The sequence below is a fragment of the Poecilia mexicana genome, unplaced genomic scaffold (genome assembly GCF_051168715.1).
Source record: "Poecilia mexicana isolate PSO_F unplaced genomic scaffold, ASM5116871v1 scaffold_4, whole genome shotgun sequence".
Lineage (NCBI taxonomy): Eukaryota > Metazoa > Chordata > Actinopteri > Cyprinodontiformes > Poeciliidae > Poecilia > Poecilia mexicana.
In genome coordinates, this window is record NW_028263373.1 from 13920727 (window position 1) to 13948661 (window position 27935).

Consider the following 27935-nt stretch of genomic DNA (forward strand, 5'->3'; position numbering starts at 1 on the left):
AGTCGCACACCGACTTTGTTGGACTGATTTGTACGAATGACTTTGGTTGCGGGAGTCACTGTGAAGGATCATTTTCACACAGGGTGGCAAGAGAAAGCAAAAGCATTTTTAAAACGACTCGAAGCAGAACAATACCTGAATGTGTTTCTACTCCGTTTATGCCGTTATTCTCACCAAACAGAAATTGTATTCCTGCACTATATATTAATATGTTTCCAGTGAAATGAAAATCAAGACATGGTGAACAATTAAGTTAGATAAGGTGATCTAAGTTGATGAGGTAACTGCGATTTTGGGTGCTAACCAGGGTAGAGCTTGATACCTTCGTTCTTTTAGCTCTGAAAGACGCCACCGCTGTTTGAAACAGTTATTGCATTCTTGGAAAACAAATGTAAATCATCTTTCTGAAAATGTGGTGCGTTGGAGAGGTTAAGTTATTTAGTTCATTTCATGAACGTATAATATTTTTATTATTGTTTCTAATGGAACTTCACAGCAATTATGCCGTTGTGTGTGGAGAGAAAAGTTTGAACAACGGTAAATCCAAGGAACAATAACCGAAAGTGTTAATAGCCAAGATTTGTTAAAAGAAAACTCCATTTCATTGCAGTAGTATGATCTCGCCATGGAACGTTCAGCTTTAGTTTTCAAACTCTCTTACCACTCTCACTGTCTGTGGTGGTGAAATAAGCTGCGTTCCCTGTCCAGCCTTTTTTCCACAGCTTCAGTTGTTTTAAACTTCCTAATTATTGCTCTCACTGTAGATAGGGTGTGAGTTTAAGTTCAGCAGTAAGGGTCTGACAGTAGACAATAAGGTTTTAAACTCACGGTACGCTTCAATCAAGAGGTAAAGATAATTTCAAACAGGTTTTTACTTTTCTCGCCAGTAAAATTTTATTTTCACATTTCTAAAACTAGTTAAAATGTATTATTATGTGCAAGACATTAGAAGAACAAAATATTCAGATTATAATTGTGAAATAAAAGAATTTCACCCATTTTTACCAAAGCTGCCAATAGATGTGAAGGTTTGCTGTATGCCAGTAATATTGTTTGACCTGCATCCGATTTAGAAGACAGAAGAATTTTTTAATTTTGTATTTATGGTTTTGTAGTTTTTTATTAGATATTGACCATAAAGTAACTGCTGAAGAAACGGGAGAGTTTTGAAAGAAGAGAAAAAAGAATAGCAGGAAAACTAAATATTTGATATTTGATTTCTTCCTCATCTCATCCAAACTTTTCACTTTTCTTCCACACAATCTTGACAGATAAACATCAGCTTCTTTAGCTTTCAAGGAATTTTCCCCAACCAACACATTTTTCCTTGATTGCTCTAACATATCCCAGCAATGTGTGTGTTGTATTTTGCAAAATAAGTAACCTTGGTTTTTTTAATCTGTCTGTAAGTGACTGGCTGTTCTTTAAGTCTCCTCATATGTAATGCATTTGAGTGTCTGGCTCATGCATTTGATGTTCATGAGCGTGCGTGTGTGTCTGTGTGTGTGTGTGTGTGCGTGCGTGTGTGTGTGTGTGCGTGTTCCAGCGTACAGCGACTAGAGATTATGAATGAGCTGGGATAAGCACTTTGCTTCAAGGCTTCATTTCTGTTAACTCATTCATGTCTGCTTCATTCATATCAGAGAGGGCATTACAGTCACTAACTCTCTGCGGAAAGAAGACTATTGGTTGGTTAGGAGAGATGAAGATGGCCAATCAAATGGCTTCCCTTCTCTTAAAGCAAATCAGAACAAAGTGGCAACAAAATACTCCAGTTGTTGCATTTTAAATTTAGGTTGTAGTTGTTTGACAGGACCTGTATTTAAAGCCTAACCAGGTCTGTGATTTATGAGTTACGATAAAAAAAAGTGGTAGAAGCCCTGAATAAATTATAGATAAAAATGAGATCAATTCTGAGTTGGTTACGATTACATAAATTGTTACACGGTTGACATCTTCTTACTTTTTTTTTTTTTTTTGCTTTTCTCCCCATTCAGTTTGTCAGAGCAAGAATATCAGGAACAATGTAACCAACCTCCGGTCACTGGAGAACTGCACCATCATCGAGGGCCACCTGAAGATCCTGCTCATGTTTGGGGCCAAGTCCGCCGACTTCCAGGGCCTCAGCTTCCCAAAGCTGCGAGTGGTCACCGACTACGTCCTCCTGTTCAGGGTTTACGGCCTGGAGACCCTCAGCGACCTCTTCCCAAACCTGACGGTGATCCGTGGCAACAACCTGTTCTTCAACTACGCCCTGGTGATTTACGAAATGCTGCAGCTGAAGGAGGTGGGCCTGCACAGCCTCATGAATATCACCCGGGGCGCCGTGAGGATAGAGAAGAACCCAGACCTGTGCTACCTGGCCACCCTGGACTGGTCCATGATCCTGGACTCGGTGGAGGACAACTTCATCGTGGCCAATAAGAACGAGCGGGAGTGTGGAGACGTGTGTCCCGGCACGGCGCAGGGCCAGACCCTCTGCACCCAGACCACCATCAACGGCCACTTCAGGGGCAGATGCTGGTCGCAGACCTATTGTCAGACAAGTAAGTGCCAGTCTTCTTTTTTCCCCCTCCTTCATCTGCTCTGTCACCACTTCTGGTACGTCTCTTTTGAACCAGTCTAATAGAAAGGTCGCGAAAAATTGGATGAAACACTCAAACTTAGCAGGTCTGTTTCATGCCGATATCATGTTGTTTGTGGTGACATGTTTAGAAACAGTCACTGTAGAAAATATGCTCGGAAGTCGACTGGTGTTTTCATCCCCAACGATGCGTTTAATGACGTCCGTAATGTGGAAGGCAGGAGTTATGGACACGCCGTGCCTTCCTATTAGCATTCATTGACAGGCTCTGTGTGGGCTGAATGAGCTGTAATTAAAGGCTGGTAGGTAAAAAGAGTCAAATGCATTGTTGAGTTGGGGAATTACAGCAAAATGAAAGGCTAGAATGAGAGACGAGGCACGGGGAAAGAGGTGTCAAAACCTACGTGGATTTGTCAGCTGTATTCTGTTTGTGTGAAAATATATGTTTGGTCAGTGCTGGATCTCCTCTGGAAGTTTATTGTCTGACATTTGGCAAAGGATGAAGTTAAATGTCATCTTTTTCTTGGAGATTACAGCTTGGCTTTTATTTTTATTTTTAGGATGTCTGTTTCTCAGTCAAAGAGGTTAAAAATGACAAGATCGGCCACATTTACATACATATATATATGTGTGTGTGTGCGTGCGTGCGTGCGTGTGTGTGGATTCTGCATGCATTGTTTGCTCCCTGATATGTCAGTGCTTGATATCAGGGACACAGTACAGGAAATGAACTTCTCATGTAGAAGTAGGGAGAAGAAGGCCATTATAAGTCCAGTTTGCATAGAGGTTCTGTGCATTGAGGGCCGCTCAGTGCAACGCATTTCTTAAAAGTTTTCTAAATGATATTTTAAATAATAATCACTTAAAAGGCTACATGGTTTAATTAAAATACATCTTAAATATCAGAGTCAGCAACTCTTGAATATACTTTGAACCCAACGTAAAAACTACCCAACAAATCATTCCCAGCATGACCCAAATATAATAATACAGTTTGACACCTGGACCTATTCATAGCCTGGCATTAACAGAAAAAAAAAAAAAGATGGAAGTTGGCTGATAAGCAAGTGGCTGCACGCGGCGCGCCGTGTTTGCGAGCCTCCTTTGCTTGGGATAGGCCCGTTGGAGCAGATATGATGCAGCGCGCTGCATAATGCCGTAGTTACACCGTCAAGCCTAGAGCCGAGCGCCAGAGCAGGCGCCGTTTCTAGAACATGACGCAATGCTGCCTGCACTGCAGCGAGGGGAGTGTGTGTGAGTTATTCCTGATGTATGTATAAATATGGGCCTGTAGGGGAGAGACGGCTACACTTTCACATTAAAAACAATCAACAACAAAAAAAAAAAAAACAGATGTTTGTTTTACATATTAAAAATAGGAAATGTACATCTTATTTCCTGTTAATACATCACCAGGTAGGATTTCTTTATAGGTTTTGATTATTTTGTTGCAGCTTTGTAGCCGCGCTCAGTCAGTCGAATAAAGGAAGCTATAGGATGTTTAATTTAATTTACTATTTTTCTTCTTCTTTTTTTTTTTTTAGGTTCTGTCACAGTTTACAAACTCGCATGCACTCAGAAGTGGGTGCATGGGGAAGAAATATTAGACGCAGCATTAAAGTTTATATGCGAGTGGAAACTGTGGTGTTTTTGTGTTTTTACAAGGTTCCCCTTATGTTAGGTGAAAGCCAGAGGAGGCGGGGGCATGTACTCCTCTGATCCTACACTGCTCCTTCTATACAGGAAAGCCACTGTACAAACGTGTGTGAATGCACTCCTTTGTTTGTGTGCGCGTGTGTCTACGCGTGTGTTTATACAATAAGGCTGTAACTCATCAGCAATCTAGAGTATAGAGATTAATTATTAAGTCATAAAGCGATAGTAAAGCTCAGGCTCTAAACGAGTGTTGCAGCTAAAAATAATTAAACAAAGAATCAATTTGACATCTTCAGATACCCACAAGAAATTTGTCTTTAAACGCACCGCATAAAGAAATAAAGGTTAGTTTTAAGCTTTTCTGTTGTATGTTGCAGTTTTATGTTGAGCTTAAAAAGAAGTTCTTGTTGCGTGGCTTTTCATTTGGGGAAATTTCTAAATAAAACAGTAGGAGATTGCAAAACATGGAAGGATTATACAAAGACAAAAATACTGAATGGGAGCAAACAAAAAGTCCCTTTCTGCTGCTGTCGGAGTCACACAGGAGCCAGTGCGCAGCTTGCACAACTCATGCACACATAAACATACACATCATGTGGAGGACAAAAGCTTTTCAGGCTAAAGTTCACGTTGCCTTTGCCTACGTGCTTTATTGTGTGCTGTAGCGGTTTTCCAGCACACAAGGTGTCTGCTTCCAATCCTGAAGGCAAAATTGGCAGAGGGGAGATAACTAATGAACTGCTCGTGCCCCTCTCTGAGGCCGACGCAGTCGCTCACGGTGCTCTCAGATCGTTGCAGATCCAAACACGACTTCATGCGTCATCAGACAGCGCTCTGTGATCCTCTCGACCAGAGGTGAATTTAAATTGGACAGCGGCCAGCTGTAGTGAGCAGGCCCTCAGTGGAAGGTCCATGTGACTCTGTCAACATGCACTCTAAAGACGTTTAATGGGTCATACGGTCATGGTGAAAAGTAAGGACACCTCCTATTAATTCCAGATTGTAGTTTATATTTGAAAGGACAGAATAAGATAAATATCCAGGCCTTACTTGGTCTTTAAAATGAGTGACAACAACCTTAGAAAGTGAAGAAAAATGAAAAAGTAGTGATTTAAAAACTTTACTGTTCCAAATAACATGAACAGAACAACTAATATCCAGGGCTGGCTTTTGTAATTCTTTTCTTACAGTGGTCCATAAGTGTTAACAGCTCTATAGAAACAGAAATCGTGGATGTTTATTCTGATATTCAGCAGAGAAAACAGCCAGTTGTTATTCCTCGTTTACCGCTAAGAGTTCATTCATCATCAGAATTCATTTATTCATTCTGTTTGTCCATCCATCTATGCATCCATTTGTCCATCTGTCCATCTTTCAATTCATCAGTCCTTTCGTCTGTCCTCCCGTCAATCCATTCATCCATATGTCCGCTTGTCCTTCCTGCCATCTGTCCTACAGCAGCAAACCTGCAAATGAATTATTCAAAAAGGAGGGGAAGCCAGTTATTTTGAAGGAGCTCATTACGGTAAAGTGTTGTTGTGTGTTTTGACCTAATTTCTTTTGTAAAATGACTCACGAAACAAAGTGATGTCATAATGGGTTGTTGTGCCTTACAACTTAAAGAGGGTTCAGATGCCACAACAGCCCAGTGCTGGTTGGAGTTCACCTTTCAGCTTGTTGTCAAGCTTTTTCTTCATGTAAACCCTCTGCAAACGTACAAAACCCACAATACACACCAAAGGGAGTGTTTCCACTCCCACAGTTCTTAACAAGTCCCTAAAGCACCTCTTTTTTTAGTTCAGGCTTCACTTGTGTTGCCTATCTCCATCACCAAATAAACACAATTACATAACACCTGAAATCCTGTCGTAGCAGAGCACACTGGGCATGTGGGGAGTTGTGGGACCTTGAAGAGGTGAAATCATAGTGGGGTAGTGTGGAGGCCCAGATTTTCTAAAAAAAAAAAAAAAAAAAAAAAATCAATCAGTCAAAACAGCAGAAAAATCAAAAGCTATGAATACCAAAGCATGAAGAGAAGTGAATGTCAGCAAGTCTGCATTAGAAAAAAAAATTGAGCATTTCTTAAAAAGCGGTGCCTGCTTCTAAATGATCCCAATATTCCTCATGTGCAGTTTGTTCAGAAATGAAGGCCATTAAAGGCACCCAGCAGCACTGGTCGCTAACTTTGTGCTATTATTTGTCTAGGTCTATTGCCAGGGTTGTGTCCCAGCAACAATAACACAACAAATCTCTCCAACACAGCCCGCTAAAGAAACACGCTGAAGACGTGAAGGTGAAATCTTGAACTTGAGATTTCAAAAGTTTTGCTCCAAAAAAAAAAAAAAAAATTTTTCATGTAACCTCTTATGAAACGATAAAGGTTTATGTAGGGTATCGCGTGCAACGCGTTTCTCATGTTGCCTCAGCTGGGATCTCCGAGCTTCACTGGTGGAAACTTTCGTTGGTGACATTTCCATCAGTGTTTGATTTCTCATGCTATCAACCCCTGAACCCCTCGGTGAGGATAAGACGAGGAGGCCCGGAGGGGACGGCGAGGGTCGGGCTTAGCAAAAATAAACAGTGCAAAACAAACATGGCGGGGCATTTCAAGTGCGGATCCCAGGTACACACAGAAAAAGCACTCACTCACACAAGCCTTTTGCCAGTGTGGCGATCGGCCAAAGTTAGAGGCGACGGAGGAGTGAAAGAAAGAAAGAAAGGAGAGGATTGTTTTTAGGATGGTGGTGCTCAGTGAGGCATCCTGTTGCTCGTCGCCCACAAACAAACAAACACTCGCCTGGCCCCGCTTCTTAATTGGGCTTTAGAAGTGTTTCTGATTGGTCTTCCTCCACATTCACTCCTCTTCATGTCTTTCCCTAAACTTTCTCCCGGTTTAGTCTCCACAGTTGTTTCCACTGAGCACTAAATCGGTGTTTTAAAGAGGCTGTTAATCTGAAATAACCATTTAGTTAAGTGAACTTCAACAAATTGGCTTGCTAGGTGGTTCGTTTCTAAAAGGACTCCGAGTTACCCTATTGCTACGGACTGCTGAGTTCACACTGGTTAATACAAACAGTTCTTGTAAACTATATATTTGTTTTTATGAGTATCCTAAATAGCACAGCCCTGGTCCCTCCCTTACCTGCTGCTGTGCGGAGCTGCTCGTAGCCTTCTCCCTACTAAGAAACACTAATTCAGCTGTTCATTTCTTAGTTTTGCATTATTAACATGGCGACGCTGTGGCGTTTTCTCCCAGAACGCTTTCATACTCCAAGAATCTCAGAGGCCCACGCCTACAGTTAAGCAACACATAATTCACACCCTGGTAGATTTAGGCTCAAAGTAATATTTACATTTTACCAACACATTTCTTCTGACTGGAAGTAATATTAACCTGTTGAAGTGGCCTCGCTAGAGCGTTGACTTGACTCCGATAAAGAAAGTTGGGAACAAGCTAAAGATTAGGGTGATGGCAAGGAGGCTTTTCAACTAATCTAAATCATCCAAACTCCAGCAGGAACATGCAAAAAGATGATAGGCAGTTTCTAAGAAGGGTTTTATTGCTTTAATGTCGCAAAGATTTTTAAAAAAATTGATTATTGTGAAGAGCTGTAAATTGATGCTTTTTTAAGAAATTGTTTTATCATCTTGACAGATGCCTCAATTTCTATATCGAGAATTTTTATTTATTTATTTTTTTTAAATGGAAATTTTAAGTCTAAATTCTCCTGGGATGTGAATAATTGCCTATTAATTCATGTGGATTCAACTCCAGAATTAATACCAAAATAGTTAATCAAATCTGACCAACAAGGTAACAACCTTTGGAACGTTTTAATTTACCAAACATTGCCATAATTCAGCAAACAAACCTCCAAATAAAGAGTTTTTTTGTTTCTACAATACATTTACTTAAATCACAAATCTTAAAAGACAGACAATGGAACAATCTGAAACGTACAAACAAACAAACATTTAATAAAATTAAATGCTTAAAGTCTTAAATGTTTTTAAGTTAAAGTTTTGCTTGATTTTTAGGTCCACTGACTTTTTAAGAAACTGTAAGTTATTGACTTAGTAATGTGTCTTTTGTTGAAGACCCTTTTTAAAGTTTACCTAACCACCTGAAATGTATTCTAGAGTACATCTCTGGGGCCCTTTAAGCTTTAATGCATGTAATTTTACAGCTCAATTAGTTTCGCAAAACCACACTAATCAATAAAAGTAAGTTCCTTTTTAATAACATTAGGAATCAATTACAATTTTTGTTCTTTGCAGAGTTAAATGTTGTTCTTTTCCGAAAGATAAGACATCTTTAATTTGCGTTAGCTGGAAAACAATCAGATGCCAGGTCTGAATAGCTTCCAGTTTCCTTTTCCATCCCATGTATCCAGTAAAGTGAATTGCGGCGTATGCGAGACTCTCCCTCTCTCTCGTCGAGAACAAAGAGCTGCACACATTTTGTTCTCATCGTTCTCTCGTTTACTGCTGTAGACACAGGCGAGCCCCTCTTTGATGCCGTCAAATTCAAATAGCTGGAGCTTTCTCCTGATTCCTCGCCTTGCATCAGCACGCACGCACACATGCTCCCAATCACTGCCGTCTCAGTCGGCGCGAACGTCGTCAACGAGACTATGGGTGGAAGCGGGAGGCAAAAGCTGAATGAGAGAAAGGAGGAAGGGAAAAGACAAAGAGACAGCTTTAGGGGGAGAGGTATTAATCATACTCTCATGCTTTCTTTCTCCTGCAGCTTGCATCATGGTTTACAAACCCAAATTAACTTTGATGAACTGGCACTGGTTATGGCGCACACACGCACTCAGCCTGATTCAGAGGGGAGCAGGCGGAGCTAGCCGAGTGCCCCGGGGGATCTGGGAAACCGTCTCTCCTCTCTGCTACATTTCATCAATGGGCTTGCTCTCCCACATCCTGCTCTGCATACACCCATAGGAAGCGCACGTACCAGTTGATAGGCATTCACACACAGCAAGCACAGAGTTTATTCACATAAAACATTGCTCCATCTTCTTAGCAGGAGGCGCGCTACTCGTACAGTCGCCAGCTTTTCGAATTTTTAAGCATCCCTAGTTATTTATTTCTAATACCAAACCTTTCTACTGGAATACCAGAGAGATAATTGATCTTAATTTGTAAACATTTGACTCTTCTTGTGGAGATGCAGACAAAATATATTGGCACCCCTGGTAAAGATGAGTAAGAACCCTTCAAATAAACTAATCCTTTTTTATTCCATAATTGTAATATCACAGAAAAGAATGTTGAAAATCCAACCTGTCATTCAAATAAATGTGTTCATTGACATTAAGAAAAAGGAAATTTTAGGAAATTAATGGCTCCTTCAATGTAAATGTTCCTGAAGCAGTTTTTAAAGGTGTGATTCTTCAGATCTTCAAGAGTTTCCTGGAACTGTTAATTGGTAATCTATGACTTTTATGTTTCCCTGAACAAGGGCCCATATTGGTCTTGCCACTATGCACAGTGAGCAGGATGTTAAAGAAAGTTAAAATACATCTCCACTGTTGGAGAGGGGGGAATTCTAGATGCCAGGAAAAGTATTTTAAACACGTGGAGTTACTATTCTCTGTTAGAAGAGCTGAACAGGAACTGTGTGCGCTTGCTAAGGTGAAGCCAAATCTCTTTTGAAACTGCAATTTCCTGCTTTAGTAATTTAACTTTTTCATTCTCTTCTTGATCGATTAGTTTTTTGGTTACCTTATTGTTTATTATCTCATTATGTGACTGCTGCTCTATACTTTTTATGCACGGTGCTCTGGCGCTGCGGGTGTTTTGTAGTGTTGCATAAATAAAGCCGGCATGATAAATACCAGGAACGATACCATAATCTGGTGGCCCCTGTCAGAAAACTGAAAATGGGTCACCATCCAAACAAACGACCAAATGAACACAGAAATGACTCACTTGACACAAAATCAACCATCTGCCATAAACATCTCAGCTCCCGTATCTAAATCGTGTTGGGGTGAGATGGAGAGCGTTTGTAGAGGAAGAAAAATGATCAAATGTCTCTCTCACTGCTCTAACCTGTGAAATACTATTGACATCTAATTAAAAATATTTCTTAAAATAATTCAGAATGGGCCTACTCAAATTAAAGGTTATGTTTTTGCAATGTGTCTGTATGTGTGCAGTATAAAAAAGTTTTTCTCTCTGTGTAGCTTTGTTGGAAATCATGTTGGCAGGCACTTTATTTTCACATCCTGAGCTCTCTGTAAGGACTTCCTCATTACTTCCTGGCTTTGTCTAAACTACTTCCCACTGCTGAGCGCCATGACTGAGCCCTGGGGAGAGAGAATTTCATGGAGGCTTATTTTTATGAGAGGAATAAAATCGAAATGAAATAAAAGTTAGATGGAGATATCCCAAACTATTAAGCAGGGACACCGAGCTTCTAGGTTCATTACTAATTCAAACCGCCAAACTGCGAACCAGTATGTCAGAAAGGAGAATACAGCCAGCTTAGAGCAGAGGTGAGGACTGAGGGTTTAGCAGTGTGTTTGTGTATGAGGGAGGAAAATAACAAGACCTTCCCTTGGGTTGAGGGCAGGGGATTATTTTCAGGTGTTTGGGTGGATCAGATGACAGACTGCCTCTCAGTCTGACATTAACATGGATGCTAACGTTATCGCTGTTGATTTTATGTTTTTTGTTTTTTTTTGTGAAGATGGTCACTAATTCTGTGACTCCCATGACTGCAGTTTGCAGTCGACCTACATGTCGTCTCTCCTGAACAAACGCAAAGGGTATAAATACTTTCCTAAGACCGTTTCTAAAGCCTCAAACGCTTTTTTAAATCCAAAACATGGTAGGTAGCACATGCAAGGACATAAGGTGGACAAAGCTAATCAATCTCAAACATTTGAGATTCCAAGGACAGATCTTTAATTCTCACATTCAGAACGAGAATTAGTGCTACATAATTATTATTCTTTTTGCCTAAGAATATTAAATTTGTAATTTATTACTTCTTGTTTTACTGGGCTGTTCATGCAATAAAAAGTGGCTCACTTTCATTGCTTCCCTTTAAGATGGGAAAGACAAGAGTACATGCTATTTGATAACTGATTTTTTTTGTCAAAAGTGGTTTTGCCAAAAGATGAATTAGGCAAAACAGTCACGTTTGGGGAAAGATAACTTGGGCCAAAGGAATCAGGCATCTTGGGGTCATGAAATCTCCATAATAACCAGTACATGGTTATTATGTCAGCTGGTTGGTTGGGGATTATTACAGGTAAAAGAAAAAAAACTTTTTTGTCCAACCGTCAGACAGAAACATGTGGTCTTTGCCTAAAAAGTACAGAGACTTTAACTGGAACCATGTGCTCCAGGTGGGTTTGTGATGAAGCATGCCCACTTGTGAGTAAGGTGGCAAATCTGTGACGTTGAGGATCTTTTTTCTTCCTTTTCTCTGGCTAGACTGTGATGCATCTTGAATGCTTTAAAATGCCAAGACATTTTAGATAAAAAACTGGTCGCGTCTGCCAGAAAACCCAAAGTGGGTCAAGACTGTAGATGCTGTTGAAGACTTTTTGTATTGAATTTAAAATATATTTCAAGTCAACTGCGGAAATATCGCACTAAAAAAGTCGATCGTATCCTTAGATTCAGAGTTGATGCCCATGGCTAGAAGAACATCTGCATGGATGCATTATGTAAAGTGAATGTAATGCGTGTCATTAACTCAGTGTAAAGCTGCTGCTTCAGTGGCGATCTGTTCATGGTTATGCGAATGTAACCTCAAAAGCACGTGTTAGCGGCTTAATGTTGCTTGTCACCCCAGCTGCTGTTAAGTATTTAGAAAAAATGAAAGTTGTGATCCATAAAATCCTGGGAACTTTATGGGATTGTGGCGCTACGGCACATCAGCTGAAGGGTCTACATCTCCTCCTTTGGAAAGCATTGTTTCCTTCAGGTTTAGAAAGTGCTTGAGGTACTTCTTGACCCTTTTCAACTTAAAAAATTTGTTTCCCTCAAAAATAATTACAGAAACTAATTGTGTCCTCTGATTATGCTCGCCTGAAGTCATTCATTGTTTTATGACCTTGGACTTCTACCTGCTTCCAGTAGCCATGCATTTCCAAGTAGTTTCACCCACACCAGTTGACTTCTCTGAATAGTAGGTCCTTGACTTTGAAGAAACAACTTTTTTTCCTCCCCAGAAATATTTAACAAGTCTCCCTAAGGCCAAAAATATCTTTGGTATCTTCCATGGAATCGTGGCTTACCGAGAATATGTTGTGTTTCTGGGAAAATAGCATAATTTTCAGTAAGATGGATCTCTGATGGTGGTTGAGAAGGGAGTACCACAAAGCTCCAGCTGAAGGCAGCAAGGGCTCAGTATAGAGAACCATTTTACTTTCTAGGGTCATATTTGTGACACCTGACATCAGGTAAGCCACATGCTAGGAAACAATTTTAGGTGACTGTGAACCTGGGGTAGGAACAACATCCAGCTCAGGTTAGAGGCAAGACAGTAGAGGATAAGAGGAGATATGAAAGAGTTTAGGACATAAATACATAAATGCAGTCTCGTTAAATAACGGAAAAAGTTATCTCCATGACCCTTGTTGAGTCATGAGCTCTTTCCTTTGGGACTCCAGTGAGAAAAGTTATGTCACTTTTGAAATGCTTTATATCAAAGTAGCAAAGTCGAAGTCTGGACCTAAATCCAGTTGAGATGCTGTGGCATGACCTTAAATACATTGTTTACACTTGAAAACCTTCAGATGTGGCTGGAATAAAACACTAAGAGGGGATCTGAAGTAATGCGAACGACTCTTAAGTTATTGCAAACAAATGTTGCTAGTACCCAGGATCAAACCAGATTAAGTCCGGGAGGAATTGCTTTTTCACCAGGGCTGATGTTTTTCCTTAATAAATTAAATCATCAGTAATGGAAATCTGTCAGTGGGAAAATACTTTTTCACGGAAAGAAGTTCATAAATACACTGACTCATAAACGGACCATAAAGCTGTTGCCGCATGTAAACAGACTGGCATAGTTTCAGTTTGCAAAAAAAACAAACAAAAAAAAACGGTACTTTCCTCCAACCTGTTGCGTTTCTGTTGAGACTTGTACCGTTTCTATGGAGCTCTTTTTTTTTTTTTCTTGGCATGAATCTTTTAGATCTCTGGAAAGAGAAATCCGATAAGAAATGTTCACCTGGAAATAAAAAATAAAAAAAAGACAGAGGTAACCTGCAACATTCACATGAATAAACATGCATGAAGGTGCCAGCAGTGTGTGAGTTGATGTTACGCTCAGATAAAGAAGGATGTAAAGGTATGAGGTTCGGTTTATGTAGTGAAATAGAGTGAAATGTTAAAGGATGGAGTCTGTTTTCTCACTCTTCCATGGAGCAAAGCGATCCTGTAACGGTGTTTAACCTATAAAGTCACTCAGCACCCATTTGCACTGAAGATAGACAGGTAATGATATGTGTACATGTCATATAGAAATGTTGCTGCTGTTGCCTAAATGTTAAATCCCTGTTCCCAAAGTTAAAAGCTCAGCGAGAAAGTCATCTGAAGATGTTTTCTGCATTTCCAGTCAATGGTTTCACCAGTATAGTTAGGATTTCTGGTAATGCGATGAAAAGCCTAGAAAGCATTCAGTCATCACTGAAACAAAATAATGAAAAGGAGGAAAAATGGTTTTGACTGTCTCTCTTTTTCTCTCTGCTCCTGATGCTCCTCCTCATCTGAAAGGTCCTCCCTTTTTCCCTTTCTTCTCTTCTCCTCTCTGTTTTTTTCCTTTGTGCTCTCCCGCTCTCCTTCTCTTCCTCCCCCCTTTTTGCATGCTGTGGTATGCAGACATGCAGGAATTTCTGGGCCTCAAAATGATAGACCAAACTTGATGGTCCTGGCTCCGGTTACCAAAGATGGCCGCCGTGACAGTGTGTGCGCCTGTGATTGGAGCAGATCACAGTTGCGCTTCGTGTGATTGGTCATAAAATGTTTGTCCACGCTTCATGTTGTTGGCAGCAGCGTGAGTTTAGGATCATATGTCCGTGACAGGCCATGTTTTCTGTAGTTTCTAAATGTGGGTGCTGCTCACCTACTACTAATTAATGTCAAACCTTGAGGTTGTTTCGAAGTTTTTGGGTATATTTTAACCACTATATCTCAAATTAAAGAGAAACTGTTTTTGCACTTTGTGGAATATAATAACTCTACGAAAAACAGTTATAAAAATTTTAAAATATGCTTTAACTCAGACAAAGAGAACCTTAGCAAACTAACAAAGCTGATTTAAGCAGTGTATAAGTATAAGGAGAAAAAACTTCTCCTATAAGGTTAGGCTCAAAAGCTGTGAGTTAATACATGAAGTCATCAATTGTATCTATTAGCTTTACTTTGAAAGGTAGACACTTTTTTTTCCATGCCTAAAACATCCCAAAATAAATATCTCATTATATTCAAGCCATTTTTGTTATGAATGATTATTTACAACCGGAACATAAAGTGAAGAAAGTTCTTCTTTTGCAAGAGTTATTGGCTACAAATAGGCTGCAAAATAATTGCACTGATGAGAGGAATATTACAGTATGAAAAATATACTTTGCATTGACATCGGGTGCCGTATTAACATTTATGAAGGTTTCCCACCAATTGTTAGCATCAGCTCAGACCAGGTGGTTTCTTTTTACAAACACTGACATTCATAAAGTATGTGGAAAGTCGTTTATGTTGTGCATGGTAATAAATTGGAGTATGGTGCTTAAACAAGGATTAACTGTGGTGATTATCATCTCTGAGCTCATTGGTAATTATAGAAAGCATAATATGCTTTTAAGCCCTTTTAAGCTTTCCATTATTAGGTGGAATGAAGGTTGCTATTAAGCAAGTTGCTATTTGATGTAGCAGACCAAATATTTTGGTATTACGTATTGCTAGCAGTTTAGGGTAAAAGCCACTGTTAAAAACAACATTGATTTGTACCCATAAAATGTCCTTGAAATAGACTCTGATCTAGTGAGTTAATCTCCTACGATTGCATGTGTTTGGTTGTGTGTCACCAGGCAGAATGACGTCTAACCCTGTGCATGTTTGGTATGCCTTGGCTGTTGCCTTCATACCCACAGGGTCTGCTGCTCCAGGTCTTGTGATGGCATTGTTGCACCTAAAATAAGGTCTCGCTCTGTACTTCTGACGCTTTCAGTGCACCTGTTTTGTGTGTGTGTGTGTGTGTACAGGTTGAACACCCATAGGTCACCTGGCCTCGTGTGTGATGTTAACACAGTGGATAGTGGGGCTTTTACCCTGAGGACCTTGCCATCAGATGCTGTCAGTTTTCCTCTTTTAGATTATTCTGTGTGCACTGTGGCAGCAAGTGATGAGTCCAGATCTGAATTAAGGCTAATGAGACCAGCTGGAGTGACAGTATTTCTTGCGTGTGGACAGCAGGCATGCAAACCAGTGCAGTTCAATCAATCATGAGGGAGGGAAGGCGGACATTAGAGACTGCGCAAGACTTCCCACCATCTAACCCACAACGCAAACCATTATGGAGCTACTGTTTCCTCATCATGAGAATACGACAAGGAAAACTCTTCCTGGTGGATTTCTATCAACTCATAAGATTTACTTTGCTTAAATAATCTAGCTAAAAGGTGTTGAATGGGAACAAAACTCAAATGGTCAGTTGTTCCCTCATAAGTTCCTTCGGTGGTCAACCACATAAACTTTAAGCCTGCAGAAGTGCTGATTGATGTGCACTTCTTAATGAACAGCACTTTCTCCTTCAGTACAAGCAGAACACAGAAGCAGCAGGATGTCCCTCTGGCTAATTTCACTAATTGGTGTTGAGGATTAATATATTGATGGGGTTTGGAAGACGAATGAATATCTCTGTGTCTGTCTAATTTTAGTCAAGGAGTAGGATAGTTCATCATAGATACAATGTGCTTTGGTTTAGAGACAGTCGTGATCTGGTGTTAGGCTCTCATGGAACGATAAACTTAAGCAGTTTCACAAAAGTTTTGTATTGGACAAACAGTCAAAACAAATATGCAAAATTATGTCATAATCTAATATTTCTGTCACTGGTAAATATAATAAACGACTGAATAATTATCATAGATTGATCTGATTTAGTGGGTGTCCCAGCACACTAAGCCATAGAGACAGAGGAATTACCTTTTTAAGATCTGCTGAATGGTCGAAGACTTGTGCCAAAAATATTGAGCCAACGGCAGGCAAATTTAGTTAGCTATTAGCTACGTGACCATCGGCAGTTCTTCATATTTCCTGTGTGATGTTCTTCGCAGGTTGGCACACCACTGGGGTTGCAGCGAGTACCTTGTAACTTCCATCCATCTAGCTCAACTGATATCAAATTTATATCTTTTGGTTTTTAATATTTCTCGTAAGTTATATGTGGAGTCTTTGGTTGTGTAGTGGGCACCAGAAGGGCCCCGGTAATGCAGAAACGGTGCTAATTTGGCAAAATATGATTTATTTTGATATCTATTTGGGGGTTTTTTTGTGAACCTGACAGCTCATGTTAACATGACAGTTATTTAGTCATGTTAACCTCTGCATTCACAATATCCTTGTCGGCATCAGACAAAAATGCTGGTTGTGTAACTATCAATTGCTAATATGTCTTTAGAAATGTGAAGCAAATTGAATAGAGATGAAGGTTTTATTTATTTGACAAATATCACTAATATATAGAAACTCAGTGTAAACACACAGCAACGTGAACCGTCCCTGAAGGTGTGCGTGCCCTCTGCACATGTGATGGCTCTCTCCAGTTTGATGTGGAGCAGCAGAGGGATGGACGCAGACAACAGCTTGGACAACGAGCTCCGGTCTTTTTCTGCTCTGACAGAACGTCAGTCTGAAGGAGAAACTGTCTGGAACGCTCCATCCATATTGTGGACAGTATGTGTATACTGAGAGACAGACAGATGCTTGAGACTGTTTGTCTCATCTGCAGCAAGGAAAGAGACCAATTAGCAAATGACACTTCTATATATTGGAGAGGAAAAGAAGCTTGTTCGTCCATGTGTCAAGCATACTAAAGGGTTTACGTTTTTTTCGCAAAAAGATTGTTTTGTGACTGCCAAATGCAACAAACTGCATTAATCAGGCCAAAGTTTTGCTAAAACTTTGGCCTGCCAAAATGAATTTTAAACAATTTAGATTTTTCTTTAAAAAGCTATAATATAATAATATATAGCAGCATTCTGAAAAGTATTTTTCCTTGCTCTTATATCATCAACTATATATACTACAAGCAGAGGTGATGTCACACCATGTGTATGTGTATGTTAGGTTTTTGCTGACATTTTAAAGCAAAGACAATTTCATTTCAGACTTGACATCTCAAATGATCGTTTATAATCTTTAGCAAACTACTAAAACTGATCATGAGCACACACAAATGAAATCAAATAAACAAATGAAAACATTTAGTCTTCTTTCTGCTCCACCAGCATCTACTCAGAAAAGTGTTGCCGTCAGCATGACCAGCGATTAGTATGGTGCATTTAATGAAAGAAACAAATATGATTTTTGAGTTTCGGCGTTGATTCAGCTGAAGATCAGATTACTTGGTACTTCTGTCTAATACTCGTTGGAGTGAACAATGCTTAATTTTACAGATCAACTCTGTGCTGTTTGTGCTGCCAGATGCTATAGATTCTTATTTTGCTCGCAACTAATGTAATAACAATTAAGCACTCACAAAGAGTGACATTATTTACTCTTATTGTGTTTGTGTTTCTCAATTGGCAGGGTCTGTTTACTCCTTCATGTTAGCTGTCCTTCCATTCAACACCCCCAGACTCTCTTCCTTTTTTTTTTCTTTCTTTCTTAACCGTGATTCAATTTAGTCCTCATTTTACGTTTCACAATCTTATTATCTAGACACACACAGGACTGTTTACCTCTGTCTAGCCATTGTTCTGAGGTATAGAGGCACATCTGTTACAGAGTTTCGCTGTGTCACGTTCAGACGCCAGAGGCAGACACATGATCCATAACAGGAAGTCAGAGTAATTTGTTCATGCATGTTTTGTGATTCTGTAATGCAGTAAGTGAATGTAATTGATATGCTGGCAAGTTGAACGTACCTCAATCAGAACGTTTGCTCTTTTAGGCTCACTGTTAGTGTTTCGTGAAGTCACAACTTGTGTTGTGGAGATTCCAGTGAAGCCGCTAAGCCAAGCTACTGTCTGCCAGGGAATGGACAATCATGGTCCTATTTAAACTCTAGTTAGTGCCTCTGAGGATCAGGCTTGCCTCGTTGTTGACGCGTGCTTATTTTGCTCTCTGGAGAAGACTGTTGTACTACACAACTACCCACATGGCAGCAAAAGGTCTCTGCTTGTTTGTATTTAAGGTTGGGGTTAAATATTTTGAGGCCCTGGGCTCTTCGCTTGTGTTTCTTGCACGCTCCCTTCAAATCTGACTAAAAGTGCTGCAGCCATGTGTTCCTTCAGCTCTGATGCACACACCAGGACCCAGTATTTTCCTCCAGAAAGTTGCACTTTAGCAAGCTGTTACTGGTTAAGACATTACTGATGCAAGAGATGCTTCAATTAGAGTTTTGTAAACAATTTCTGATTTCAGTCTCTGACTTGCAGACACAACTTTTAGCTGATTTCTCTTTAAAAACATGTCATTGTAGAATAACTGCTTCCCATGTGTATGTATTTAAACCTGTCAAACTGCGACCGCATAAAGTCCTTATGCGTTAAAATTTTTTCCCATCCCGAAAATTGCAAATTTACTCATTTAATAATTTAGTATAATAGATGGACAGTAACCAGCAATGCCATAGACAGCCAGTTAGAAAGCAACTTTCTTCTGCCTCTGGAAAGTTTCAAAGGGTGGAGCCGATGCAGAGATCTTGTGTTGTGATGGAAATACAAACGAAAAACATGACAGAGTATCAGAAGGTTTTTGATGTTGATGTCATGTGAGGAGGGCCAGAGTGGGCGGGACTTAGATTGCTTGACGGACATTTAAGAGATATGATAAACAAGAAAAAAAAGTTACAACAAACAAATCTAAAGAACTGATAACTTAGATCATCCTTCTTCAATTGATATTTATTAAAATATGCATGTAGTAGTGGTGGTGAGGGCAGGAAACAGGAGAATCATAAGGCTCTTTGGTGCCTTCATTGCTTTCGGTTTTTGAAATCTCCGTGTCTGTGAGCTCTGATTTGCAGTTTGCCTTGATTGATGACTTTAATGTGTCTGAGGTCACCACTTCACAACCTGTCTACAAACAAAACATGTTATTCAGAGCGCTGGCACCATGATCAGTTTACTTCAGCCACGTCATGGTGAACTTTCTTGTGCTTTGGTTCTGACTGACTTAAGGTGGCATCATCCTTTTCGGATGAGTTTCGTCCTGTCTGAGTTCAGTCTGAACAGAGAAATTAGTCATCAAAAAATCAGCCTCAGTTCAGCTTTATCGCTCTTCCTGATCAGAACCGAGTCGACGCCATGACTTCTGAGTTGGGATGTATTTATTAGTCACGTTTATCGTTATTAATTTGAGTAATTGTGCTTTGTAAGAAGATTCACAGAGCTTACAAAGCACCAAGGAACACACAGGGCACAAGTCGTGCTTTCCATGGAAACAAATGTGCGTCCATCAGCTTTTATTCTCATTGCCCTGCTGTCTTTTGTCCTGGTTGCGTTGGTAGCTTAAAATCAGGAACCGTTGGGATCCAACTGAACTTTTCTCCAGAACTCGATCCGGCCGCAAAAACCAGTTCTTCTTTTAGTCGCCGGAACGCTTCTTTCTCTTTTAATGTATATGCACTCCTTATTTCTTAATCTTTTATCCTACACTCTGGTGTATCATGCAGACACACACAGACTCGCACACAGAGATGCAGTGACGGGAAATTGGTGGGTACTCATACGTGGGTGTACCATTCTCTTCCAACCGTCACCTACCGTGGAAATCCCTCGCTCTGGGTTTGTTTTCCAGTCAGGCCCCTAAAGGGACGCCATGTGCCTGAACCTGTCACTGAGCTGAATTTGGCTGAGAACCCAGGATCTTTTCTACCCTCTCCGCTTTGATCATGTTGTGCCAAACCTGCAGCTGTAACGGTGTGAATGTTTTCAGAGTGAGTCGGCATCCCTGACTTTGTTTTGCCTGCTGCTTCGGATGCAGGGAGAAGTTCAATGTGAGATCCGGAAGCCACTGACGGGAACTAAAGGAGCTTATTTATGCCCTGGCCAATTTGTGGGAATTTACTACTCAAATTGATTACAGATTTACAAAAAAAAGAAAGAAAAAGAAATCCAGTCTTAAACATAAGTTAAGAGAACCTGACAGCATGATGTTGCCTTCCAAAAGATGATATAATGTTTTTAATTTTTTTTTCTTTCAAATACATGTCGTTGGATTTATCCCAGAAGAACTGGTTAGTTTTTGGAAAATGCAGTCAGACCCAGCTGTACAACCACACAGTTTGCGGTAGAAATATCCGGTACAACTTATGCAAAATGCTGACATTTTGCACAAGACAAAATGTCAGCATGTCTGTTATGCTGATTTTGTCAGCATAACAGACAAAATCTGATGTTATTTCATCATAACAGCAGATTTTGTCTCTTGAAACAACAGCGTTGAAGACAAGAAGTCTCTCTAAGTCTTCTAAATTGTTGACTTGGGCCCAAACCATTTTAAGTTGTTTCCCGTGCAACAAAGAGTTTACTAGCTTAGAGTGTTTCAGATGAACACCTGTTTGCTCGGCCATTAGTGCAGGATTTGGGGCGTTGATTTGTCAGATATTTTTCATAAACTTCCTTTATAAACCAATGTTAACGGGTTTGTACGAGGAACAGTTTGGTAAAGTGATCATGCTAACGTTTCCTCTTTCTTCAGGTGAGGGCGTTTTAAAGTTTCACAAGGTTCTGGTCAATTGGGAAGATTTACCTTGAAGACAAAGACAATGTATTTTCTAGAGCTGCACAACTTATTGAAAGACAATCGTCTTTGTAATATTGTTGTGTGCGATGTTGCTATTGCAAGGTACGGCTTGGATGCAGCATTTGGTAGAATATTACTGCGTATTTAAAGTGTCAGTCCTTCAGGCTCCTCATATTCATTATGTTTTGACCAGTTAGTTTAACTTTCGTGGAATATCGTTAGCAGCTAAAACTCGTAGAGAGTGGTTAGATCATTAAAAAGTTTCCAAAAAACAAAAGTGTCTAAAAATATCTAAATTTTCAGCAAAAATACAGTTAAATACACTGTAGAATTTTGGCTCCTTAGTTTTCCCAAATTATGGAATAACGTTTGGATTTACAGATTTAAATCCGTATCTAAACTAGAAGTTCGTCTGTCTATTTGTCCGTCCGTCCGTCCGTCCGTCCGTCCGGCTATCCAATCACTGGATCATTGTTTAAAGCCTCACTACTGTAGAGGCATCGGCCATAAATTCAATTTGAATACATTTTTAACAAGACCAACGTGAAGGAGCCTGATTTGAGGACACAAAGGTTGCTGCTAATTTTTCCATTGGTGTTCACAAAAAGAAAGTGTGAGGTAGCACATTAGAGGAGCCGTTCTCCTGGCAGAGGGAGATTCACGTCGTTAACTCACAATTTAAGCTTTTTTTCCCCCCTAAGTACAGCCAATGAGCTGAAAGCTAAATTAAATTAGATTATGCTTTTGCCACAGAAAAAAAAAGTAATTTTGGCGCCTTTTGCATATTTCTGAGGCACACTGGGGAACTGATGGGTCTACGATGTGAATGTTTAGCAACTACTGTAAAATAAATTTTGCATCATAGACAAACACAAACGTGCTGTGAGTTTTAACGTCTGAGCTGGAAATTTGAATCAACTGGGAAAAATTGTAATTTCTGCATCATTCAGTGGAAATCAAAGGAAGAACAAAACAGGGAAGGCTTTTCATGTGCTCAAGCTCGATTTTTTTATTTATTTTTTTTCTTCCTCCTTAGGGCCTTTCCAGCGAAATGGCAGCTCCTCCCTGTTACTCGCCGTCTCACACTTTGCAGTGCTGCAGACAGAAAACACACAGCGGAAGGAAAAGGAGCGAGAAGCTTCTGTGCAGAGAGATTCCTGCTAAATTATTACAGTTACTCATTTCAGACCCCCACATGCCATTCTGCGTGTTTAAAATCAACATGTTTACGTTCAACAGGGATGGAGCGAGAGAGGGTGCGAGCAGCATTAATTGGTGTTAATTTGGTGGGGGGAGGGGGGGAGGGGTTCCTTGCGATGGAGGCGAGAGATCAGAGTTGCTGAGAATAATCTGCTTCATGTGTGAAACCAAGGCAGACAGAGGAGAGGAAATGAGCCTCACTGGAGCGTTTTTCTTGAGAACAAGTGATCTAAATGTTTATTTCATGCAATTAACCGCAGAATTTGATGGGGGTTTTTTTTGGGGGGGGGCTAACCTGGACATTCAGGCTAGTTGTTTTCCTCGTGGTGACCATGTGCCTGCACCGTCTGCTCCCGATTCATCCTTTGTGCGTCGCCCCTTGCACCAACGGTTCCTCTCTGCTTCTCCCTTTCAGCGCCTTTTTTTTGCATTTCTTCACCCCTCGCGCCCGCGGCGCCCCCCATCCTCGTTCCGTGCACTGCTCACTTCTTCCCTTCCTGTGTATCACTGCGTTCGATTGACTGTCACGTGCCGCCTCAGCCCTCAGCCCGCTTCCTCCCTTCCCGTCATGACTGCAGGGCACATATGTGACCGTCGGTTTTACATGGAGACATAAAATCTCCTGCAAAAGTCCACCTCATCTCATCCCTGCGCGCGTACAGCTGGCACACACATCCACACACTGGCATAATCTCTTATTCTGCGCTCGGCGGCTAATGGTGAGCGCTTACGGCAAATCTCTTTAGTCTGCTGGTTATTGGAACTAAGATTTTAATTAGGGGAGGTTTTAGAGCGGCGCGCGCTGCATTAGCATTACAACAGGGGCGTGTTTGAGGGCTGCATTCGTATGCGGATGCTGAGCCATCATCTTAACCGTCTGACATGCCAGTTGTTGTAAATGCAGAACAATAGTCCCTGTCTCCATATGTGTACGGTGATGTTTCTGTCCCTCCGTACTTTATTCTTGTATTTTTCTTCCTGTACTTTTTTTGTTTTGGTGGGGGGTGTACCGGTTGTTTCCAGAAATAACTCCAGTTCCAAAAATGAGGCTGTGGGATGATTGATGGATTCATGCCGCTGCCTGTCAAATGGGCTCGGATTATAATTTGATTTGAAATGAAGTCCTTTTGCAAAGACGCGTGCCTGTCTGACGCTGCGTTATCCATTTCATCCCAATCAAACTGGTTTTTAGAGAGCAAATATTTTGTCCGCAGAGCTTATTTTTTAAGTGAAATCTGAACATTTTTGCTCTGTTTAAGCCTGTGGACCTTTAAGCTCTCGTGTTTTCCACAAATGTCTCGCATTTCAACTGATGGAAAATAGAAGCTGGTAAGTGAACCAACAAACCGACGAGCGCTCCAAATATGAAGTAATCACTCCGTTTTTCATAAATTTCCCGCTACCATTTGACTGATATTCAGAACTTAACATATTTAGCTGATGACTGACACTCATCACATCAAGATGAAACTATGTATTTTGTGAAAATCTGAAAATGTTACTGGAAGGTAACCTATTGTACTCAGAAATAATTGTTCCCAGGTTTATAAATCTACTTTAGAAGAAGCTTTGTGGACAAAAAATCAAAATGACCACAAAGATTTCTGTTAGCTTACTCTGACCTCTTCTTCTCTGACCTTCTGATTGCTTCCCTTTCTTCTGCATCGTCGCTCTTTGACCATGTGTGTCTACACTCCAGTATGTGTGTGTGTGTGTGTGTGTGTCTGCCTGTGTACTGTAGCCGTGCTCTGTGCGGCGCTTTGAATATGAAATAGGACAGCTAGCATCTGCACTGCAGCCGTCTCCGCCCAGGCCGCACGCCCCGCGCCCCACGGCACGGCTGGCCGCTCTGCAGAGACACAGCAGAGGAACAGCCGCCTCGTGTCTTTATGAGCTCTTGTCCTATTATTCTGTCGTTTTCTTGTTTCCTCTGCTTTCGGTTTTTTTCTCGGTGTCTGGAAAGGAGACCGCCGTAGAGCCGCAGAGATGTCAGACACACTACATCCTGACAATATGATGCTAGCAAAACACTTTTTCTTCATTAAAATTGATTTGCAATAAATGTGAGATATTTTCCTGCTGGGTTGTTAAATAAGCCGTGTGATTCATCTGTTGCCGACTGAACAATAATAGATTTGTAAAACATGGCGCTACAGAGCCATTCTGTGAATTTGAACATTATTGAAAGTTAACTTATTTCAGTTAATTAATTTTCACAAGGTGAAAGCACATTATATAGTTTAATGGCACAGATGGATGTTTTTAAGGCTTTATGTTTATTAATTACGAACATCTTCCTCTTACAGCTAAAACACAATATTTAAAATCAGAATATAAGATCATATGAACGAAAAAAAAAAAAGTTCAATGCAGAAATGTGGGCTTCAGATATATTGTGATTTATGAGTGAATATATGCTGTGGAAAAGCAGCATGTTATTCTTTGTTCTTTGTGTTATAAACAAAGTTTGTTTTCAAACTCGGTTAATTATTGTGACAAATATTCATGGTTTCACTCTTGACCGTGGAGCTTGTTTTGTTCCCAAAGCTGCATTGTGCTTCAAACATTGACGGGTACGGTCACAAATTTTTTATTTATTTATTTATTTATTTAAATTAAAGCAGAACAGTGTGTTCACATTTAATTGTAATAATAATATTAATGTCCACGCAAGATTTTGAGATTTAAAAGTTGGCTTAAAACCTTCGTAATCCACGTTCTTCTTTTTACCACGCTGTCTAAAACTGTTCATTTGATATTAACTTAGGTTAATTGAAATAAATAAATTCCTAGTCTAGTCATTTACTCCCATATTCCCATATTTTTCCAAAAATCATTTTTTTCCTTTTCCCATTTTTCTTCTCAGCACTTGTTTTTGACCACATTTTTTTTAGACACACTATTGCATAACTCATTTCCTGTCATATATCTGTTGGATCATTTAGTGGCTCAGTTGGCTAGCTGGTCAAGCTCTGCAGTGCGTCTTTTTATAGATTAATCAAAATAGCGCTGCATTAACAGTCAGTCTGGTATCCCTGTGAGTGAACTTAAAGCCCCTGACATGTAAGACAGACAGGAAGGACAGAGAGGAGGATAGATGGAGTGAGGAGGGAGGGAATATATGACCATCATTCTCTGGTAAGCATTTCCTCTGTGTAGCACAAGCACATAAAAAGCTGCGTTTGCTCTTTTTCGCCTGGTGTTTGTGTGGTGAACATGAAGAGATATGTTAAAAAAAATATATAATAATAATAAGAATGGAGCATTTGAAAAGAAACAAAAAACGTTGAAGATGCCTCAATGGTGATTAGGCTTATTGATTTTAATCGGATGATGATCACTTTGATGTCATCAACATGTTCGACCTCAAAAAAAATCTATTTTCAGCGAGCTGTTCAAAATCTTAGAAGCACAACAGGTTTAAGAAGTTACTTAAAATAATTTCTTTTAGCCTCTGTTTTCGCGCAGTGATCACTTATGGCGTGACATTTCTATATTTCAGCTGCTGAGGACGAGTTGAAACTCGCTGAAATCACCAGGGCAAATTTGGAGTTCGTAAATCTGCAAAGTCCTGTGCATTTCTGTTTGAACGGCTGGTTTATTGAAGCACAAGAACAATGCATCAATTAGTATTTTAAGTACTCTGTCGTACTGTTTGTGTCTACTTATGTTTAGTTATTATTTTCTGGACCAGAGACCCATTTCTGCTCTCTCCCCTAATAAGGATCATTTCTCTAGAGCCACAAAACCGAAACAACGCTTTGAGACGACTTAGTTTTAAACAAATGAATGAAGTCGAACAACTTTGTGGCGTTGTAAGTTTTTAAACAAAACAAGAACAGTGGTTCCACTAGAAGAATGAAATCCTTTCTCTTGTGGGGATGAATCATAATTATACGCCTCCTGAATAAATAAACAAACTGAGCAACAAGTAGAAATAGACGATTTTGCAGGACTAGTTTGCATTTTGACAGAGAGCTCTGTACATTGACTTGAACTGAACAGTGAGGATTCATCAGCAGTATAAATCTCAGTCCCATCAGTCAGATGTAAGACTGGACGCCTACTGTCTCTCATTAAGTCCTGATGAAGCTGTTTGATGTCTTCATGGCTTGATAAATCCTGGCCACCTGGACCTGATGACAGCCTCCACATGATGCTGAGTTTTCCGACCTATCCAAGGCGTCCTCTTCCGTTTGTGTGAGTGTGTGATTGATGGTTTGTGTGCCATGTGCAGAAGAATCATGAAGATGTGATGCAGGGGCCTCACTCCGCAGATGGATGTTCACCTGCTGCTTCCCGCCATCATTCCTTTCCTGTCAATAAACTGTCCAATCAGCGAAGTGTGTCGGACCTGGCTGTCTGCGTGCGTGCGTGTGTGTGTGTGTGTGTGTGTGCGTGTGTGTGTGTGTGTGTGTGTGTGTGTGTGCGTTTGTGGTCCCCCACATACTATGTTGTGGGGACCAGGCTCCGGTCCCCACAAGGGGAAACCCTGTTTTTGGGTCAGGGGTCAGAGTTAGGGCTAAGGTATGAATTGAGTTTTGGTTAGGGTTGGGGTTAGGTACGTGATGGTTAGGGTTAGGAAAAGGGTAAAGGTAAGGTTTAGGCTGTAGAAATGAATGGAAGTCAATGGAAAGTCCCCACAAAGATAGCAACACAAACGTGTGTGTGTGTGTTTCCAAAGCAGGAAAACAAATCTGCAAGGACTTCAGCAGAGTCCGTTTCGGCTCGTTTGTGTGTGCATGTGAGCTGGTGGTTGTGTGACAAAATTAAAGATGAGACAGAGAGTGGGAGAGGGGCGGGGTGTTTGGTGAGAAACACTGATGTGGATTGGAGGGGCTTTCGGGAAAAAGGTGATGCTGTGCGAAGGGTTTAAGGTGAAGCATTAGAGGAGGTGCAGTGGGGAACATCCCAGCCTAGAGCAAGTCCAGCCGGATGAAGAGGAAGAGTGTTTCTGTGTGATGAAATCCAAGACACAAATGATGACCTGGGAATCTAAAAAATGCTTGGTGGAGAACATTCAGCTAATCACTGCAGACGGTCCATGTCTGGACTCATTTCCATGGTAACAGGATGGGCCAGCAGGCCTGGCCAGCACAGAAGAAGACAGACGGGGAAATCGATGAGCAGAAATACAAAGCAGGGTGCAGGGCTAACTTTATTAAGCTAGATCCGTTCTTTCGTTTGGCTAATTTCTTCATGTGTTCAGATGTGTGTCATATCTGACGTAATAAAGTGACTTGCATTGCATTTTGTTTTATTTTGCGTCCTCTTATTTTAGGTTGTGAAAACTAAAAACATAGCTGATCAGACTGTGGTGGAGTTAGAGATTTTTTACAGTATCTATATGAAAAATATTTTATGCGTCACTCAGAAACTTGTCCCCTTTCTATGTTTTAATGACGCTGATGTAAAGTCGGTATTTTGATGATTAAGGTTGCGTACAGTTATAAACTATTAAACTATTTATTCGCCCGACACTCATAACTCCTTCGCCGTGTTCGCTTGTCCCATCAGTGCCACCAGAAGAAACTCAACTCTTGTTTCTCGC

At 40.4% G+C, this 27935-nt stretch overlaps 1 protein-coding gene across 1 annotated transcript in view; it reads left to right on the forward strand.

Annotated features, from left to right (window-relative positions):
- insrb (insulin receptor b) overlaps positions 1–27935 on the forward strand; it is an 81400-nt gene that overhangs the window by 20716 nt on the left and 32749 nt on the right. Inside the window, exon 2 of the mRNA XM_014999213.2 lies at positions 1998–2546. Within this exon, the coding sequence (XP_014854699.1) occupies positions 1998–2546 (549 nt within the window). The remainder of the gene's footprint in view (positions 1–1997; positions 2547–27935) is intronic.